The 13,804-nt window shown below is 52.4% G+C and overlaps 1 protein-coding gene across 8 annotated transcripts in view; it reads left to right on the forward strand.

Annotated features, from left to right (window-relative positions):
* LOC140638293 (ATP-binding cassette sub-family A member 17-like) overlaps positions 1 to 13,804 on the forward strand; it is a 78,082-nt gene that overhangs the window by 9,650 nt on the left and 54,628 nt on the right. For 6 of the 8 annotated variants that reach the window (XM_072835378.1, XM_072835376.1, XM_072835379.1 and 3 more), the window contains 8 exons: positions 3,249 to 3,440; positions 4,062 to 4,146; positions 4,745 to 5,003; positions 8,616 to 8,743; positions 9,601 to 9,763; positions 11,344 to 11,603; positions 12,253 to 12,369; positions 13,271 to 13,388. In XM_072835378.1, the coding sequence (XP_072691479.1) occupies positions 4,093 to 4,146; positions 4,745 to 5,003; positions 8,616 to 8,743; positions 9,601 to 9,763; positions 11,344 to 11,603; positions 12,253 to 12,369; positions 13,271 to 13,388 (1,099 nt within the window). In that variant the 5' untranslated portion in view covers positions 3,249 to 3,440; positions 4,062 to 4,092. The remainder of the gene's footprint in view (positions 1 to 3,248; positions 3,441 to 4,061; positions 4,147 to 4,744; positions 5,004 to 8,615; positions 8,744 to 9,600; positions 9,764 to 11,343; positions 11,604 to 12,252; positions 12,370 to 13,270; positions 13,389 to 13,804) is intronic. The other 2 variants (XM_072835375.1, XM_072835377.1) reach the window with 2 other exon arrangements.

A 13,804-nucleotide genomic window follows, 5' to 3' on the forward strand; every position in this document is an offset into this window, starting at 1 on the left:
CTGCTGCCCTGTCCTGCCCTGTCGGCTCTGTTGTAAATCAAGTGACTGTGTACCTGTGGTCTCTTCCTGGATGTGTCTCATCTGTCAGTTTGGCTGCCCTTACGTGGGCAGCTTCTGATTCTCGTTTTCTACCGCGTGCTATCCTGTTTTCCTTTGTGCAGGTTATTACCCTTTACTAGGTTTATTTGAAACTGCTGAATTCCAAGAAGATGAACTCTATTACTGTCTTTTTAAAAAAATTATTACGTTATCTCCACATCCAGCATGGGGCTCGAACTCAGACCCCGAGACCAAGAGTTGCATGCTCCACCGGTGGAGCAGCCAAGCGCCCCTATTATGGACTGACCTTTTGATGATGGCATGTGCCCGGACACAGTGCCTTCAGCACATAGTTGCTAGTTGTTGTACGTCACAAACATTGAATTAAACCTTAGGAGGAACAGTCTACCTGCATTATCAGAAATCCTACAAGATGCTCAGTATGAAAACCTCCATCTACTCTAGTTTCCTTTTTTTTTCTCTTTAAAGATTTTGTTTATTTATTCATGAGAGACACACAGAGAGAGGCAGAGACACAGGCAGAGGGAGAAGCAAGCTCCATGCGGGGAGCCCCATGTGGGACTCGATCCTGGGACCCTGGAGTCACAACCTGAGCCAAAGGCAGATGCTAGACAGCTGAGCCAGCCAGGCGTCCCAATCTACTCTATTGTCCTGTCTCATTCCATTGAGCTGTACGTGTGGTTGGAGAAAACCGTGTGTTCTGATGGTCTGAGTGTTTTTCTTTTATAATCTGTGATGGCCTGTAATGAGCCAAAGTACCTCCTCATCTACATGGCACGGGTTAAGGCTGGCAAATGCTAACACCAGCTTCTGAAGACCTAAATGTTGGGTGTTTGGGCAGATGGGTAATGTCCCTCCTATGTCTTTCTCCCTTGTGTTAAGTTTTATGCCCATGCCCATTGCCATGTGAGTCACAGTGCCTCGCACTAGAGCAGAGACAGCTGCCTTCCCTCTTGCCTTGATGTTGGAACGGTTAGCAAGTGTGGGGGGAAGATGCTTTAAATGCATTCATGTGGTTTGGGTTGGCCTCTTGCCATCCAACAACATGCTCCAGCTCGGAGGAGACTTTTAGAACAGCCCTGCATCCGTCCACTCCAGCTGCCCCAACAAAATACGCCACACCGGGCGGCTTACACAGCATAAGTTTATTTTTCCACAGTTCTGGAGGCTGAAAGTGCAAGATCCAGGTGCCCGCAAGGATGGTTTTTCCTGCCATTTCAGTCCCTCTCCTGGGCGTGCAGGTGGCTTAAAGGGGGTGCTTCCCAGGGCTCGTCCTCTCGCCGTGGTCTTTCCTCTGTGCCCGGCACCCCTGCTGCCTCTGGGCACCCGCATTTCCTCAAACTGTCAGGACACGGTCAGGTCACCGCCACGGCCTCGTTTGGCCTTCGTGGCCTCTGTAAAGTCCCTGCCTCTAAAAACAGCCACAGGCTGAGGACCTGGGGGTTAGGACTTCAACACAGCAGTTGGAGAGTGTGGAGAAGGGGACACACGTTGGCCCATAATCAACCTAGAAGACGAGTCCAGCCAATCCCAGGAGACAGCAGAGCCACGAGTAGGAAATAAATACCTGTGGTTGGGGTTGTCAGACAAGAAGCCTGCAGCAATGGCTAATATAAACGTGTCTTATAGTCACTCTTTTTTTTTTTTTTTTAATGGAGGTGAAATTCACATCACATAATTAGACTCTTTAAAATGTATCTTCAGGGGAGCCTGGGGAGCCCATTTGGTTAAGTGTCTGACTCTTGGTTTCCGCTCAGATTGGGATTTCAGGGTCCTGGGATCAAGCCCCGCATCAGGCTCCACACTCAGCACAGAGTAGGCTTGTCCCTCTCTCCCTGCCCCGCCCCACCCTCCCTCCCTCTCCCTCTTGTTTTATTAATTTGAGTCTTTTCTCTTTTGTTTTTAATGAGGCTGGCTAATGGTTTATCTATCTTATTAATTCTTTCAGAGGACCAACTCCTGGTTTTGTTGATCTGTTCCACAGTTCTTCTGGTCTCGATTTCATTGAGTTCTGCTCGAATCTTTATTAACTGTCTTCTTCTGCTGGGTGTAGGTTTTATTTGCTGTTCTTTCTCCAGTTCCTTTAGGTGCAAGGTTAGCTTGTGTATTTGAGTTTTTTTCCAGTTTTTTGAGGGATGCTTGTATTGCGATGTATTTCCCTCTCAGGACTGCTTTTGCTGTATCCCAAAGATTTTGAATGGTTGTACCTTCATTCTGATTAGTTTCCATGAATCTTTAATTCTTCTCTAATTTCCAGGTTGACCCTTTCATCTTTTAGTAGGATGGTCTTTAACCTTCACGTGTTTGAATTTCTTCCAAATTTCTTCTTGTGATTTAGTTCTAGTTTCAAAGCATTATGGTCTGAAAATATGCAGGGGACAATCCCAATCTTTCGGTATTGGTTGAGACCTTATTTGTGACCCAGTGTGTGGTCTATTCTGGAGAAAGTTCCATGTGCCCTCCCTCTCTCTCAAGTAAGTTTTTTTTTTTTTTTAAGATTTTATTTATTTATTCATGAGAGACACACACAGAGAGAGAGGCAGAGACACTGGCAGAGGGAGAAGCAGGCTCCATGCAGGGAGCTCAACGTGGGACTTGATCCCGGGTCTCCAGGATCAGGCCCTGGGCTGAAGGTGGCACTAAACCACTGAGCCACCCGGGCTGCCCTCAAATAAGTTTTAAAAACTATTTTATGGGATCCCTGGGTGGCGTAGCGGTTTAGTGCCTGCCTTTGGCCCAGGGCGCAATCCTGGAGACCCTGGATCGAATCCCACGTCGGGCTCCTGGTGCATGGAGCCTGCTTCTCCCTCTGCCTGTGTCTCGGCCTCTCTCTCTCTCACTGTGTGCCTATCATAAATAAAAATTTAACAAAAACTATTTTATTATTATTATTTTTAAAGGTTTTGATTTTTATTTGAGAGAGAGAGTGAGAGAGCACAAGCGGGGGCAGAGGCAGACGGAGAGGGAGAAGCAGACTCCCCACTGTGTAGGGAGCCCAACACAGGACTCGATCCCAGGACCCCAGGATCATGACCTGAGCCGAAGGCAGACGCTCAGCCTACTGAGCCGCCCAGGTGCCCCTAAAATAAATAAATCTTTAAAAAATAACAAAGTGTACCTTCAGTGACGGTTAGTGTCAGAGAGTCTTTCACCTGAGGAAAATGCACCTGTTCTTCTTTCACCGACAGAAAACCATCTTTCTGGATGAAAATCTCGTAGTGCTGGTGGCTGAAAGCTAAAGCATGTGATACCCTGGGAAGCAGAGACTGAAGGAGAAGGAACCTGCTGCTCCGCCAGCGTGTCCTTCCTCAGGAGCACGTCCCTCCACTGGCTGGGTGCCCTGTAACGCATCGATTTAGGGGACCCGCATTTACTGAGTGGTGAGCACGGGCTGGCCCTGCTCTTGAGTTTGGGGACTTGGTGGTAAAACTACAAAATACACGCAAAAAAAAAAAAAAAAAAAAAAAGCTTGTTTGGTGGTTTAAAAGGGTTAAAAGAAAAATGAACAGGGATGATTGGTGGCATTTCTGAAATTTTAGAGTGGCAAGGAAGGCCTCACTGAGAGGGTGGCGTCACGTGTGGATGATGCGCCAGGGAGGTGCGCGGGCTGTGGGCAGAAGCCTGGTCGGTCCCCTCTGGGTCACAAGCAGGCCTGCGGGGTGGGCGGGCACACGTGGGAGTGAGGGGAGCCAGGGAGAGCTTCCCCGTCCTCGTCCTCAGCTCCTGCTCTGAGGGGAGGGTTTGGGGCAGTGGAGCCACATGCACTGGCTGGTGCGGTGTGGGCTGGGCAGGTGCACGCTGGCAGTATAGAGGCGATCATCAGCGTGTCCGTGCACTTCACCCCCCACAGCCCAGGGAGGTCCCCGGCGGGGGAGGCAGCAGTGGAATGCTGGCGGGGCCAGTGGGGGGGTCAGCAACAAGGAGGGATCGATGCTCTGGAAGCTCCTAGGACGGGGAGCATTTTTGTGTGATGCCTGACGTTTGCCCCATTTGCTTCCCAGCCAGAGCTCACCCTCCTGGTCAGCTGGAAACATGACATTGGGCAGGAATTTAAAACTTCTTCTTTGGAAGAATTTCATCTTGAAGGTGGGTGAGGTGCTCGGAGGGTCTCTGGGCGTCTCCTGGGGAGGGACTGAATGCTGAAGTTACGTTGGGTTCTTTTTTTTTTTTTTTTTACGTTGGGTTCTAATAACGGTTTAAAGAAAAGAATCAGGGGCGCCTGGGTGGCTCAGTGGTTGGGCGTCTGCCTTAGGCCCAGGGCATAATCCTGGAGACCTGGGATGGAGTCCTGCATTCAGCTCCCTGCATGGAGCCTGCTTCTCCCTCTGCCGGTGTCTCTGCCTCTCTCTCTCTCTCTGTGTCTGTGTCTCTCATGAATAAATAAATAATATCTAGAAAAAAATCAGCCTTACTCGGAATGGACCCCTTTCTGTAAATAAGGCCGGTTCCCCCCCAGAACTCTACAAACTGTCGCTGCCGAAGCTGGCACCCTGTTCCTGGTTTCTCGCCGCCATGGACAAGTCAGACGGAGAGGCTTCTCGTTCATTCTGTGTTGTTTTCTCTTTCGGAGGCTGTGCAGGGAGGCCGGGGGAAGGAAAGGGCTTTGCAAGTGGAAGCCTGGCCCGCAGGGACCTCACGCCTGTGTTGTGCTTTGGATCAGCACGCGCTTTCCGTTGTGTTGTAGAAGCGGAAGCCCCTGGTGACGATGCTGGAGGTCCTGGCCCCGCTGCTCTTCTCCATGATCATCATGTACCTTCGCCTCAACAGTGTGCCCAGGGAAAGGCCTCCCATGAGCTACCTCGCCCTCAACGTCAGCCTCCTGCCCGACTTCCTCCGCCTTGCCGCACAGAGCACATACCAGCTGGTCTACGTCCCTTCCCAGAGTGACACGCTGAAGGCTGTCACGGAAGCGGTGGCCAAGGCCTTTGAGGTCGAGTTTGAAGGTGGGGCACGAAGACGGGAAGGTGGGTGGCATTTCCAGAGAGTCGGGGCCTTCGTCGGAGGCCGCCGGAGGTGGCGATTCCCCACCGGGGTCTGGAGCCGCCGAGGCAGGTTTTCCGATGGCTGCAACCACAGCCCCGACAGCCCCTACCTCCTGCTTCTCGCCGCCGCCGGCCCGCCCTCACCCTCGGCCAGCAGCTCTCGAGGCCCGCGGGGTCTGGCTCCCCACGCCCACGGGCCCCCACTGTGCCGACCTTCCCTGCGATGGGGGGAGCGGGGTTCCCCCCGGGGTCCAGGTTCTCAGCCGGGCCTTGTCTCTCCCAGAGCCCCGCTGGCTGTGCTCACGGCCTTTGGTTCATGTTTTACCGCGTGGCCACGCCAGGCTTTTGGGGCGGTTCCCGCGGGGCTGCTGACCCCCGAGGGCAGGAGACCACTGCAGCCTTGCTCACCCCTGGCCTCCCACCTGACGGGCACGAGGCTGGCGGCTGAATTCACGCACTCAGCCAGACACGGTTTTTCAAAACGTGGAGTCCACAAAATGTGCGGTCATCTTCCAAAACTATTATAATTGTAGTGTGTGCTTTCATAAGGGTATTCCAGTAATACAGTAAGAGACAACATGAAAAGAAAGGGCTGTCCTCTCCCTGCTCTGAACGCCACTCCACGCAGACAACCCTTTTTTTTTTTTTTAAGATTTTATTTATTTATTTACGAGAGACACAGAGAGAGGCAGAGACACAGGCAGAGGGAGAAGAAGGCTCCCTGCAGGGAGCCCGACGCAGGACTCGATCTTGGGCCTTCAGGACCAGGCCCTGGGCCGAAAGCAGGTGCTCAACCACTGAGCCACCCTGGTGTCCCCAGATAATTCTTTCAAAGGCCCTCAGTGGCAACATGAGTGCGGACCGTTGCTTTGTGGTTCGTGCTTGCCTGGCGTCCTAAGGCACCATCCTTGATGGTGAAGGACAAGCCCTGCAGGGTGGGAGGGTGACTTGGGGGCAGCCAGCCGAGGGTGACATCACAGGGTCGGTGAGCCGATAGGCTCGGACGAAGCAGAAGGAAGCCAGAAGAGTGGTCCCTGTGAGGCTGGAGTGTCACGGGAGCCTCGAAGGCCTCGTCCAAGTCCTGGGTTTCCTTTCAGGCTCCCAAGGCCGCCTGCCATGGGAGGAGTCTGAGGAAGACAAGTCATGTCATCTGATTTAGAAGCTCTGTGTCCGGAGGAGGGTAGGGACCAGAGACCACAGTATTCTTCGAGAACATTCAGGAGGAAGCCTTTGAGCGGGGCTGGCATGCAGGCCGCAGGCCGCAGGCCGCCAGAGCTGCATGGGTGAATTCGAGATGGGTCTGCAGCGGTACGTCATGGGTCAGAAGCCATCCTGCCTGCTCTGGGCCTTTCTCAGAGGGCAGCTCCTCCTGCTCCTGAAACACTGGGGCTTTGCGCCCGGGCTGGACTTCCACCCCACTGCCGGGGACCCCTCGGTGGCCTCCACCAAGAAGAAAATATTTCTCTTCTGTCTTCCCTGGAGATCCCACCTCAGGCAGTTTATCTTTTCCTGTGATAGACGTCCTGAAGTTATTTCTGTCTTATTACTTCCGACTCACGTCTCGATTCACGGCTCTTCCTGCCGTGCCCGTCGGCAGGCAGATCCTTGGCACTAGGAGGAAGGATCCCTGCAAACCATGACAGCCCTCTCCTTTCCCTCCTCATAAGGCACACGGCCTAGTTCTCCCCCGGAGAGGTGTAGCCTCCTCCCCGAGCTCAGGATGGGCCGCGCAACCAGTGTCTACCCCAGTCTGCGCTCGGCGGGCCCCTGGCTACCTCGACTCGTCCAGGGGTGACACCTAACTCAGTGAGAGCCACGCAAACACTGGGATGGTTCCCGTCTCTGGGAAAGAGATCAGCGCTGTTCCTTTCTGCTAGTACAGCCCAGCGGGTTATGTGCGCCAGCAGTCCTGCTGAAAAACAAATGCCGGGTAAATATTAAAAACGTGTTCTTGAAAGCAAATTGATAATAAGAAACTACCAGACACCCCCCCTCAAAAAAAAATCTAGTGTAAAAATATTTTATTTCTTGACCCAGGAGGCAATTATTTGGCTGTTAACTTTATAACTGCTCATCAGAGCGCACGTCTGTGTTTTGTACCGCGTCCTGTATGTGTGCAGTTTTTCTCAATTTAACCAAATGTGTGTGTGTGTTTAAAAAGAAGCCTAAGTATGGCTAAGGAAACAAATCAACTATATGTAGGAAAAAAGGAAGAATTGACTCCTAACCCTGTCACCCAGATGTAAGTGCTACTTGAAATCCTGGTCACGCAGCCTTCCTGCCCTCCAGACAACACGGGCTTTGGTGGCCGCCCCTCCTGGCTCCTCTCCTCTCCCGGATTATGATGCTGTGCTACCTGCTGTCATTGTTTGAAGAACCGGATTCTCTCTCTCTCTCTCTTTTTGTCCAGTCCTCTGAATATTTTTGGTGGGAAGGTGAATCCAGTCCCGTTACTCCATCGTGGCCAGAGGCATAAGACAGAGCCTTTTTTTTTCTTGTTAAACGTACAGAGTCTGTGTCCCGATGGACAGCCTGGCCTGCGGGAGGCGGGTGACTCGGCACCACGTAGCCTCCAACACCATAGGGGATTTTTTACCACGAGCGAGCTCTATCTGTTTTGAATCCAGTTCATTAAAAAATTCTCATCAGTGTTCTCAGAAACATTTGAGAAAACACCGCCACTCCAAAACTAAACCGGGCTCCCGCGCCACGGAGACAGCAAAAGGAACAGAAAGAGGGACCTGGACGTGGCCTGCAGGGAAGGGACAGGGCGGGCACGTGGGACAGCCAGCAGGCGGTCCAGGAGCCGAGGTCCCGGCGGCGCATGACAGTGTCAAGCAAAAGGATGAAGAGCTGGGAAGTGTGAGCCGCGAGGTCGTGGCTGTGAGGGACCCCAACATCCCACTCGCACCACAGTGGTTCCTGGAAGGGGGCGACGGAGCCACAGACGGTAGGGGACAGAGGTGCTCAGACACGCGTCCTGCAGGGACAGCTGTGTGTGCGAGGTGAGCAGCACACAGGTCCCCGCGGGGCAGGCGGTGGAAGAGCACCACCGCGTGGACACGCTGGCTCCAGGACGGGGAGCAGGGTGGAGACCCGGGGGCGGCGAGGAAGCGGGACTGCGAGTGGCACCTGGCGCTTTCTGAGGAGGAGTTCCTTCGAGAGGATCGTGCATGCGGCCTGGCCGCAGGCGACAGCAGGTGCCCATGGCAATTATCTGTGTCTTCAGGGCAGCTCCGTCTGTGCACATTGGGTTGTCGTGACCATGAAGACAAACACCGGCCAGCTCCCCACCAACGTGGCCAAGCACCCAGTCCACCGCCGGCAGCCCAGCTGGGCCCTGGGACCCGAGGGGGGTGCTCTGGCCACCACCACCGACCTGTGCGCCGCTGCCCCGTGGGCTGCGTGTGTGCAGGAGGCTGGGGCAGTGAGTGAGGCTCGCACCTCCCCAGCCCGGGCGCCAGAAGCGTGCAGGAGCACGTGCCCAGGAGCACCTGCCCAGGGAGGACGGGGAGGGCGGCCGCGCAGGCCCTTGCCAACCCCCACCCACGCCGACGGGGTTTCTCTCCGCAGTTCTAGGCTACCCTTCAGTGCCTTTATTTGAAAATTACGTAATCCAGGATCCCAGGGCCTTCTACGTGTTGGCTGGAATCGTGCTGGATCACAGCTTCAACGACAGGCAGCAGCCCCTGCCGCTGGAGGTAAGGACAGCCTCCCTGTGCCAGCCTAAGGGCGCCCCAGCCTTGGGTGGGGGGGTCCATTAGGGAGTCTTGCCACCTGAGCGGCCCCTCTGTTGCCCTGCGTCCACCGTGTCACCTGCCTGCCAACTTCCTTCCGGAGGGGGCAGGCGGACGCTCCTGGGCTCGAATCCTCCTGCCTGGACGCGGGCGCCCCTCCCCGTTCTCCGGTTCCTAACCGGGGCAGCCTTGCTCTGGGGACCCTCCAGCCCAGGTAGGAGGGCCGTGCGCTCCAGCTGCTTCATTAGGGGCTGTGTAGCCGTGGGAGGGGCACTAGCATTTCGGGGCCTCAGTTTCCTTACCAGCAGAGCGGGATTCATAGCAGTTCCTGACTCGGGAGCTTTAAGAGTCTGTGCCCAGGAGAGAGCCAGGAACGGAGCTGCCACCACGGCGAGTCACGTGAACTCAAATGTGGCAGGTGGTGTGTTGTGCCGGACAGTCGCGTCCTGATTGTTAGAACTCGCGTGGGGTGTTGGAAGCCAGGGATAGAGGTGTCTCTAAACAGGCCGCAACACTTTCTGAGCACCAAGGAAGGCCAGGCACACCCCAGGGATCACCCGACTGATCCTACGGTACCACTGGGAGGGTGCTGTGCCAGCATCGCCGTTTTACTGATGAGGAAACCAAGACAAGAAGGTCAAGTCACTTGTCCAAACCGTGGCTGCTCGGCGGAGAAATAAGAAATTTCTGCCTTCCTGAAGGGGCCTCCGGGACGGTCGCGGCAGAGCACAGTGTGCTCTCCGGAGGGGACATCCGTCCCTCCCGTCCCCCTGAGTGTCAGGACCTTGTGACCGCGGTTGTCCTCCCTTTGTCCTCCGCAGATCAAGTACCGCCTGCGCTTCAGCTGCATTCAGAGGAACTCCTTAACCTCGAAGCTGACGTCCTATTACGATACCCTGGAAGGCTGGGGCACGTCCCTCCTCTACCCTCGTAACCCCAGCCAAGCGCCGCGGGCCTTTGGACAGATCGATGGGGGACTCCCTGGTGAGGAGGCACGTGTGTGTGGCCATGCGTGCGGCAGCCTGGTCCCCAACGTTCCAGAAGAGGTTGAACAAGTTACATTTTGAAATGTGTCACTGGGTAAAATGCTTTCATTCTAGGGCAAGTTAAAGCAGCAGTTAAGCGTTTGATTGCCTTGTAGTGATGCTGAACTGCTTGGAGGAAGGACGGAAGCATTTTACAGGAACAAGGATGATTCGTATGCTTCTGTATGTACTAGTGTTTGCTTATAAAAATATCTATTTGCCTTTAGCTTTCTGCAGGCTAGGGGAGCTACCGCGGGACAGCACGGACACCCACTCATCCTCTCCTGAGGGACACATGCTCTCCATGGCACTGTAGAGTTTTTGGTCTCCCTCTTTTGTTCAAGGTGGTTCAGGGAGATGCCCCTGCTCGTAGGAAACTAAGCTGACAACCCACACCTCACTGTAGGATGACCACACAACTGATGTGACGCTTTGGGCCTGCAAGCCTGGCAAGTGGGAATGCAAATTCAAGGCGCTTATGGTTTTTGTGGTTCTGGAAAGGATACCAGCCATTCTGCAAAGGAAACTCCCCTACATGCAGTCAAGACCATGTGACGGTTCCCAGGATTTTAAAGTTTTTTTTTAATTGATTAATTTATTTATGATAGTCAGAGACAGAGAGAGAGAGAAGCAGAGACATAGGCAGAGGGAGAAGCAGGCTCCATGCACCGGGAACCCGACATGGGATTTGATCCCAGGTCTCCAGGATCGCGCCCTGGGCCAAAGGCAGGTGCTAAACCGCTGCGCCACCCAGGGATCCCAGTTCCCAGGATTTTATTATGGACAGTTTGTTCCTCTTGTTTTCATCCTGGAGGATCAGGGGGTCTGTGTAGGTCTGGGCCACCAGGAGACCTTGGTCACCTCCACTTCATTGCTGCATGCCCCACCCTGGCTCTGCCCATAAGGAGGGCCAGTAACCCTCACTTGGAGATGGGGCCATTATCTCTTACAAGACCCCCAAACCAGAGGTCTGGGCCCTTCAACTTATGTTTCCCAAAAGCTGACCTTAGCCCACCGATGACACCGTATCAAAATAAGGGCTGCTTACGGTAAAGATTGTTTTTGAGGTGTGGCAGCAAAATCCAATGCCCATAATTCTGGGGTCACAGCAGTGACGGCTCAGAGACAGGTCACAGTTGGTGAAGGGGGCAGTGTCTCCCAAGTGCTTTGAATCTAACCATCTCATACGTTCCGGATGATTAGAAGTGCAGAGAGGGCACCATTTCCCTGAAGTGAGGCACGTAGCAGAGAGGAGGTGACCCCACCATGCAGGAGTATTGTATTGCATGTCCCCTGTTCTTCCATCTACTCAGGACATCTTTGCCCTGTTTCCTGATAAAAAGATGCCATCACAGGCACAGGGGGGTCCATTGTGACTCTGCTCCTTCTACATGGCAGCATGTGGACACAAGAGAGCCTGTCCTACTCCTGTCTGTGTGTTGTCATGAATCATTAGCCACACCCCTCTGACTCCTCGGGGGTTCTGCACCTTCAGTCTTCCTGTCTCTTATGCCTGATGTCCACTGTGTTCTCATGCAGGATACAACCAGGAAGGCTTCCTGGCCATACAGCATGCCCTGGACAAGGCCATCATGCAGCACCATGCCCACAATGCGACCACCCGGATGTTTGAGGACCTCACAGTGCTTGTGAAGAGATTCCCCCATGGAGCCCACATCCAAGACAAGTTCTTGTTGATCCTTCAGAACGAGTTCCCTCTTTTGCTCATGCTCAGCTTCATCTGCATTGAGCTCATCATCATCAATTCTATTGCCCTGGAGAAAGAAAGAAAGATGAAGGTAACCTCACCGGACGTGGGATGCAGGCCTAGGGACAGTGTGGAAGCACTCATGAAAAATAACCAGAGTGGGAATGAGGCCAAGGCAGGGAGGAGGTTGCCTAGGTGTCGCCTCCAAGGTGAGTTGAAAGGGGGATATTCTTTCATCATTTGACTTGCTTGCAATTCAGGTGACCCCATCTGTTGTTACGACAGGAGTCCTTGCTGTGCGGCTCGCCTGTGGCAGCTATTCAAGAAATGCTTACAGACTGACTCCCTGAGAAATGCACAGGAGGGGAATGACCCCCCAGGAGTCACTCCCTCTATTGTTGCTGCAGCTAGGAGCACTCTCCAGGGAGCCCCAGCCCAACACAAGGCCCATCCTGAGAGCTTCTCTACTTTCTGCGCTCTGATGCCCACCCTCTCTTTCCTCATCTTTTGCTCTTTGTAGACAATCTACCTTCTCACTCTTTAATTTTCTTTTCCTTTGATTGATTCTTATGACTATGTATAGAAATAGCCTGCTGGTGGTATCCAAGAGGGACCTGGCTTCACCTGACCCACCATGTCTGGTTTGCTCCATGTTCTCGAATGCACAGTACAGTCTGATGGAGGTGGCCTGTGAGGCTGCCTTGGATGTCTCCACCCAATGGCTCTTCTGCTTTCCCTAGGAGTACATGTGCATGATGGGAGTGAACAACTGGCAACACTGGGCTGCCTGGTTCATCATGTTCTTCATCTCGACCCTCATTGTCATCTCTTTCATGACCATCCTCTTCTGCATAGAGGTACATGTCTCCGGGCCCTTGGGATGTGCTCAGCCGTGCAGAGGTGTGGGTGGTGGTGCTGAGATTCGGCATATGGTGAGAGCACAGCTAGTGATGAGCACTTGGAAAGCCTCAGGTGGATGCGTGGTAGTACTTAATGAACTCCGGGGGGACCAGGCGCTGGACCTGCACTGTCCGGGAGAGCCCTGCCCTCCCTCCATTCCCAGGTCTGCGAGGACTGGACACGGGTGTGGTCAATTTCATTAAGAAAGTGGAATTCCAAAAGATGTATTTCATAAATTCTAAAACATTACAAATTTTATACTCCACAGATGGCTGAAAACAGTTATTATAAAAGATGAGGACGATCTCTTAGGCCCATGCTACCTTGTTAAATTTCCTTTCTATGCTGTCATTGAAATCTGGCATTCCAATCTGCTAACTTTCATTTAATGATTAAATTATAATCCACCATGTGAATATATGAAAATTTACCTTCTAAATTACCAAAATTGGGGCACTTGGGATAAGGAAGGCAAGAAAATCCAGACCACACGGCAAAATACATAAAACAAAGAGAATGCCCAGAAAGTATTAAAACGAGGAGACGACAGACTATAGTCATCTGTAATAGTGATAATGACAAATGGGATAAACTTTGTCATTAAAGCAAAAAAGATTCACCCTGGGTCAAAAATTGAATTTGGACTCATGGTTTCTTAAAAAAAGGTACATGGACACAGCATCATTTGTAAATGGTCATGGATACTGGCTCAAAGTCTGCCTTAAAAAAAAAATCTGTTGTTTAATTTAGGAAAATCTTGTGAGTTTTTAAAAAATTTCTGCATTGTATATGGGTATATTATGCTTTCTCTTTATTCTCTCCATGCAAAAACGACATGTGTCTATGACTGCTCCGTAGGTGCATGGTGTGGTGGTGTTCAGAAACAGTGACCCTAGCTTGATATTCGTTTTTCTACTGTGTTTTGCCACTGCCACGATTTTATTTGCATTCATGATCAGCACATTCTTCCAAAAAGGTGAGTCCTGATACAATTTTCTGTCAGGGAGGGTGTTTATGACTTCTGTTTGTGGAAGCACTGCTATTGAAGTCACCTACAGCATGAATGATCACTCCTCTAAAGCCAGGTTTTCACTTCTCCTCTGGCTACTTTAGCAATGGATTATTTCCATTCCCTGTTAAAGGCTTAGGGATCCATCTCCATGTATGTATGTTTTTATACTTCATTTGGCGTCTAAATGTCATTTCAAATGGCTACAAATGGGGTCAAGTCCCAACCTGGAAGGAAATGAGGGGTAAGGCATCAGTTCAGATAGTTTTCCAGGTCTTGACTGTGAATTTGGGCACAATGGTAGGGTGGCTAAGACACCATAGTAAGACTGAAGTTCCTGGGACCTTGGTCCTGTTGGGACGGGTGTTACTTCTAAAACTATT

Source organism: Canis lupus, chromosome 8 (assembly GCF_048164855.1).
Source record: "Canis lupus baileyi chromosome 8, mCanLup2.hap1, whole genome shotgun sequence".
NCBI lineage: Eukaryota > Metazoa > Chordata > Mammalia > Carnivora > Canidae > Canis > Canis lupus.